At 32.7% G+C, this 6970-nt stretch overlaps 1 protein-coding gene across 1 annotated transcript; it reads left to right on the top strand.

Moving 5' to 3' along the window:
- Positions 1–1410: 1410 nt before the first annotated feature.
- Positions 1411–6762, top strand: LOC123906939 (rhomboid-like protein 19). The gene is made up of 7 exons (XM_045956975.1): positions 1411–1886; positions 3043–3103; positions 3211–3377; positions 4181–4286; positions 4390–4592; positions 5207–5344; positions 6368–6762. The coding sequence occupies exons 1-7, from the start codon at positions 1750–1752 to the stop codon at positions 6450–6452; spliced, it is 897 nt and encodes a 298-aa protein (XP_045812931.1). The 5' UTR covers positions 1411–1749; the 3' UTR covers positions 6453–6762.
- The last annotated feature ends 208 nt before the right edge of the window (positions 6763–6970 follow it).

Raw genomic sequence — 6970 nt, 5'->3', positions numbered from 1 at the left:
GATATAACGAAAATACTTGCTTTTGTATATTTCATCAGGGATCCGACCACACTTAACCATCCTGCGCGGACACACATGCACCATTTATATTTATTTTGTCCGGTGCTTAACATATCAAACAAGGTATAGTACAAAATTTAATGTCACTGATCATCAAACAGAGTACAGTACAAAAAGTTGTCTTGTAACTCAGTCACTTCTTCTGTACTGTTCTGTCCAGTAACTATATTTTTGCAAATCAAACACACCCTTAACTTTTTTGCCAAAAACTAACGGAAGGGATCAAAATGACTAACAAAGATGTCTTTAAGGGATCAATCCAGACATTTTTTTTAAGGGACCATTGTAAAACCTAAAATGTCTTTAAAAGACCATTTAACTAATCAAGTTTTTTTTAATACTAAACATCAAGTGGTTTATTGCTTGCAAACGATCGGAAAGAACACCAGCCGACCCTAAATTTCTTTTTTCTCTGAGCCTGGTTGCAGATTCATTCTTATTAGTTTTTAGCGAAATTAAATTTATAATAATTTCGATTGATGTATTCCCTATAAATTTGAATGAATGAATGAATGAATATTTGAGTAAAAAAAAAACAGAGAAACTAAGAGTCTTTTTTTTTTTGGAAAGAAATACCGAACAAATGAAGTGAATTCCTGGTGTTATCATGAGTCATGATTATCATTGCAATTGGATAGCTAGCATGCACATGTAATTCTAGAATTAGATTAAATAAAGATTAAAATAAATAGAAATGGTAATTTTTTTTATAACAGCAGTTAAAAATAGAAATGATAATTTATTTAGTATAAAGAGCAAGAAACTTATAAGTGTAAGTTGAATGAAAATACTGTTCACAACTTTTTTATGCTAAAATAACTGTCTATAATTTTTCTTAGGTTTAATTGTATATTTGTTTTCTTATGTTTATTTTAGGTTTTAGATTTAATTGTATATTTGTTCTCTTATATTTATTTTAAGTTTAAGTTGGTCTCTTATGTTTTAAACGTTTCAATTTGATCACTTGTGTTTAAAATGTTTTAAGTTGAATGAGAATGTCTTTCTTATTGATCAAATGGTTCATATAAAACAAATTTTAATTTAAAATATCGATCTTAAATCTGAACCAATCAATTAATTAAACGATTACAAATCTTTCAAATACGTGAATGCATAAAAAAAACGTGAATGCGTGAAAATTGAAGCAAATCATGGTCCCAATTTTAAGTGTCTCGATACTCTCTTGCACATTACAAAGACATGAACGAGAGATAACAGAAAATTGAAGGGTAAAAAAGAGATAGAGAGAGAAAGATGAATGATGAGGACAATTCTACGTTGTTGAGAGACTACAATGACTTTTTTGCCCCTTTAGAAATAAATTGCGTTAAACTCGTTGTTACAACATCCACAATGGAGATACTCATTTTTGAGTACTTAATTGGCCTTCACGTCTACACATCACTCATTTATAATTTTTTAATAATAGTATCTAATAAGTACTCGATACTTCTAACCCAACATCTTTTAAAAAATTCACACTACTAATAACACATCTCACCAATAACTATATATCATTATAATCATTATAATGAGTATGGTTCCAATAGTACATTAATAAGTATCCTAATAAGTACACCGTCGGAGATGGTGTTAGTTATAATTTTGTAATCAAGGTTTTTCACAAAGCCACCATAGTCGATCAACCTTCATCATTTTCTCTCTGTCAGATTGCGATCACCGGAGTCCATGAGTACGCCACCGCTTCCTCTCTTCTCCGGAACCACTCGCCTCTGCAAAGGCCTTGCTGTGGTGCTTCTTTCTGTTCACGTTCTCATCAACTTTTTCCCTTCAGCTCTTAACTACCTCGCCCTTATTCCCGCCTGGTACCTTTTTTCTTCAAATTAGGGTTTTCCATTTTTCAGCTTCTGAATTAGTTACTTTCTCCCAATTGATTCCATAGGTAATAATAATAATAATAATAATCATAGTAACTTTTGATTTTCTTCTATAAACCTTTCGATTAGAACTTTTATGATATTACAAAATTAAGTTGAATTCATTTTGCAATGTCAACAATGCTATGAAGCATTCACTCAGACACACTGGAAACGTAGACATTTAGACAGCGGTAATAATTTGAAAGTTAAAATGTAGTGATTTCGTCGGCGTCTGACACTGACACCAGACACGTCTTTAACATGAAGTGTTAGTGCTCAACAATTATTATGAATATTTTATGTCTAAATCATAATTTAAGCCAAATATATGATCTTTGTAGTACTGACACTTTAAATTGAAGGTTTGCTTGGTGTCTGACACCAGATACCGACATATGTGATTATATTTAATTAATTTATTTTCTTAAAGTATTATTGGTGCTGATGTGTTAGTGTCATGTCCGGTGTTTGTGTTGGTGCTTCATATGATATGACTGACATGCATTATTTAATTACAAATAATAAAACTAAAAGAAATCTGAAAGAAAGAGAAGCAAATGCACCTGCACTAGTAGTACTTATACTTGATTAAATTTTCACAGTAGATAAGATCAAGGAACTAATAATAAGTCATTACAACTAAAAAAAAAACACAAACCACTCACCCGGGTGAATGTGATGAGTATGGGTTAGTATGACGTTATCACCCAATAGAGGTCAAACTCAAAGCATTCACCCTGCAATAGAGAGCCAGAAGGAGTAGAAGTGAGTCATGGGTGTTATAGATAGATGATATACTGTAAGTTAGGATACAAACCCTGTAAAAGAGATCAATGATGAATTGAGGTCTGGGTTACAGGTGTTGTGTGAGACCGAGAATGTACTGAGACTGATGATGATCAGAGATTGACAAAGAAACTAGATTGAATTGATGACACACGGATTGAGAGTCAAGTGGTAGAGGATGATAGTCAGTTAAGGTCAAAACTATTCAAATAGGTTGTGGGTTACTTTCCACAGTCGGTGGTCTAGCTCCATAATAGCTTGGCATTTATTTATTTTTGGTTTACAAACATATTATTCTATGGGGTTCATTTTGCAGGACAATCCCTTTTGCTTGGAATCTTATTACGGCTGGTTATGTTGAACAATCTGTATATGGGGTACGCTTCGTGTTTCTGTACGCTATTCTTTACATTAATCGAACTGTATCCGTCCTTTAAAAGAACATTTGCATTTAACATGCTTTATAGTTTGTACAATTTTATAGGTAGTGGTCAGCACACTCAGTCTCCTGTTTATTGGGAAGCTGCTTGAACCAGTATGGGGTTCTAGGGAATTCATCAAGTTCATATTTGTCGTTAATTTTCTGACTTCAGTGTGTGTATTCATCACTGCTATTGCATTGTACTACATTACAAGGCAGGAGAATTACCTGTAAGTCCATTACTATCTGATATGATATTTTCCATCTATTGCTCATGCTGTTTTCTGTAGTATTTTTCTTTAGGTGTATTAAATTTCCCCTTTTCTCTACCTTGAATTGAAGTTTGGCTCTCTATTATCTTAACTTCAATGAAAAACTGATTGGAGACCCACTTGAAGCTTGATTGCTTATGCTCTTTTGTCTTTAACATGCAAACATTGTGATAAGTATCGAAGCACTTTAGGAACCCTCCCTTAAAATGCTAGCTATCAAGAGAGAAAAACCAAACTGCTTAAATAGTTCACGGAACATCCCATACTACTCCATGTGGGACTTGGACAACCCTAGAATACCCAAGTCCCTATCATAGCACAGCCTCTGAGAGTCGACGTCCCGATGGTTGCACTCTACAATGCTTTACTTAGCCTTTTCGATCAGCCCCACTGTGAGTAGCCTTTTCTGAGCCACCAACAACCAGCTCTGATATCAATTCATAAGTATGTGCGCACTTAGGATACCATCCCTTAAAAGATAGATATCAAGGGAGAAGAGCCAAGCCACTAAATACTTCACCAAACATCCCATGATAATACTCGATGCGGGATTTGGGAAATCCCCGTCGCTAACACATTGTTGGTTCAGAGTTTCGGCTAAAACATATGTATTAGTAATTGGAAGGAGACTGTTATGTTTGCTGCCAAAGGCTTTTAATTTACTTGTTTACTATGCTATCTATTGAATCTTAAGAGACATTATATTTTCCATTTCCACATTCAAATTTCCTCCATCTGCTTATACTTATTTTATGTTGTAGTTACATGCCACTTTCTGGATTTCATGGAGTTATATTTGGTTTCTTGGTTGGCATCAAGCAAATTATACCCGATCAAGAGCTTCCTTTCCTCAAGATTAAAGCAAAGGTTTGACACATGTTCCCTGTTTCTTCTAATTCACTTTTTATTATCAATGACAATAGATCATACGCAGATCCCTAATGTTGTTTCCCTTTCCATATCTCTTCAGTGGCTGCCATCTATGACATTGTTACTTTCATTTGCTGTTTGCTTCTGGACAATAGAGGCTACGACATATCTTCCAACCATTGTATCTGGCGCATATATCAGCTGGATCTACCTTAGATACTGGCAGATGAAACCAGAAACAAAACTTAGGGGTGACCCTAGTGAGGATTTTGCTTTCTCTACATTTTTCCCAGAATTTTTAAGGTAAATTATGTTTTTAGTTTGCAGCTAAACTAATTGATTATTTGTAGGTTCCTGTAATCTTTCTAAACTTAAGAAATTTCTGTTTATTTATGGTTTAAGTCCTTATTATTTTTTTAAAATTTTCAATTAGGTTCTTAAAGTTTAAATTTTTTTGATGGAATATTCATACTTCTGAGAAGTTTTAAATAGATCCCTAATCATTAATTCTTGTGAATTTATACTAAATTATATGAACATATCTAAAACCTTGGGTGAAGTTTAAAGAGTAATTCAGCTATGTAATCCTTCAATAAAATTATTATAGTTTATCTAAGTTTTTAAATAGATCTCTATATTATTAATATAGAGATACTGAACATTTATCTCAGTTTTTAAATTACGATACATCTCTATTCTGATAAATTATGATAGATCTCTATTTTTTGGTTACAGATAGATCTCTATTTTGATAATGAACATTTATCAAAATTATTTAAAAATGAGTTTTTTGTTAAAAATAGTTAAATTAGATGAACTTAATTAAAAAAAATTATTTGTCAATTTTTTTATTTTTAAAATTAATCTATGAGTTACTGTATAATTTAACCTTTATTTGGTTGTTTTCTGCCTTGTAGGCCTGTTATAGACCCTATTGCATCAATATTTCATCGATTGTTCTGTGGAAGGTCTGATACTTCTGATGATGGTCAAGATTACACTCTGGGAAGTGAACCATTACCGGGTTCTGACTCAATCGAGGCATCTAGGAGACGGTAATTTAACATAGCTATTGTTAAGTTTTAGTTGAGTCTTATATGTTGTCAAATAGAATTTCTAGTGGCTTTCTTTAAGATAAATTATTTAGATAAAAGAAAAAAAGTGAAGTTGTTCCAATGAATATGTTCCCTGTCTTTTCTTTTTCTTGTTCTGTGTTATCTAAAATACATGACAGTGGTTTGTCAAAAAAAAAAAAATACATGACAGTAGTTTGATGCAGTGGATGTAGACCGATCCTAAACAAACTTCATAAAACCTTGAATCACCACTTTGTGAAGGCTTTTCCTAATTATCATCCCTGGTCCTAGGGTTTATCTCACAATTATGTCTGTTGGGTTTGGTCAAAGTCTAAAAATAATGTTACCTAAAATGAAACCTGTTTTTTATTAACAAAATTCATTGGGTTTGCCAAACTAGTTAGATCTAAGTTGCAGGGGAATCTGGATATGTAATTGATATTGTTTGTTGGGTTTATCAATTTAAGAAGCATTCTCTTCAAACCATTTCTTGTGCTATTGCAAGAAAACTTTGACAACCATAAAATTACAATGAAATGTGGATTAAGCATTTTCAGACTAATAGCGGAGCACTATTGCCTGAATTTTTCTTCTGGATTCTAAAGCTATAATACTACTCCTTATCTGATTAAAGTGATGAGTGACAGTTTTCTTCCTTAATCCTGTTTATCAAAGAAAGAGGGAGAAGGGTTGTTGACATGTTGAGGGAAATGATTTTAATCTTGTTTAAATTATTTTTGTACAGAAGTTATGAATCATTTTTTGTATCAACAAGCACTTTCCCTATTATTTTCATGTCTTGGCTACATTTGTACATTTACAACACCAACCAAGCTATATCGCACTTGGTGAGGTTGGGTACATGGATCAAACAACATAGTAATGCTCCATCATTCATTTCTAAATTTATTTCCAGATTTTATTTGTCTCAGCGATATCTTTTCTTGTAGCCAATGTTTTGCACAAAATAACTTACTAGTACTACTGATAATGTTGATGCAGAGAAAGAGGTGCTCGAGCACTGGAAGAAAGATTGGCTGCGGAGAGGCTTGCTGCTGCTGCACGTACTGCTGAGGAAAATGTATGATTCCTTAGCTTTTGTAAATTTGGATCAATTTAGTTCAGTCAATATGAAACTATTAAGATTGAAATTTTCTGCGAACGTACAGTATTTCAGAATTTTCTTTTCTAGGGTAAGAAAGATTTTGATGTGTATTTTGACTTGGACTTCGATGATGCTTAGGAAACAATAGCCTTCTCTTTCTTTTGTTGGAAAAATATAATTGACTTGCTGATGTAATTACCCAAATACATAGAATCCAAAGAATTGCTGTCCCCATATGAAGACTTTATGTCATGCAACTTTCTGGATGAAAGATTGGACTTTTTTTTGTCAATACACCTATTTATTTACTTTTATCATTTGATTTAGGAAGGTTCAGAAGACACAATTAGACACAAAAGACTTTTATTATTTTAGGAAGAGTAAACACAATTAGTCATAGACTTACATTTATTTTCCTGTCCGTAGTTCGCTCTGAACTCTAAACAATTATTTCTGCTGAATTTATTAGACATATTATATAATAAGACTCCTAATCCTAA

Source organism: Trifolium pratense, linkage group LG2 (assembly GCF_020283565.1).
Source record: "Trifolium pratense cultivar HEN17-A07 linkage group LG2, ARS_RC_1.1, whole genome shotgun sequence".
NCBI lineage: Eukaryota > Viridiplantae > Streptophyta > Magnoliopsida > Fabales > Fabaceae > Trifolium > Trifolium pratense.
Note: the sequence above shows the minus strand (reverse complement) of the source record. Positions and strands in the feature narration are given on the sequence as shown.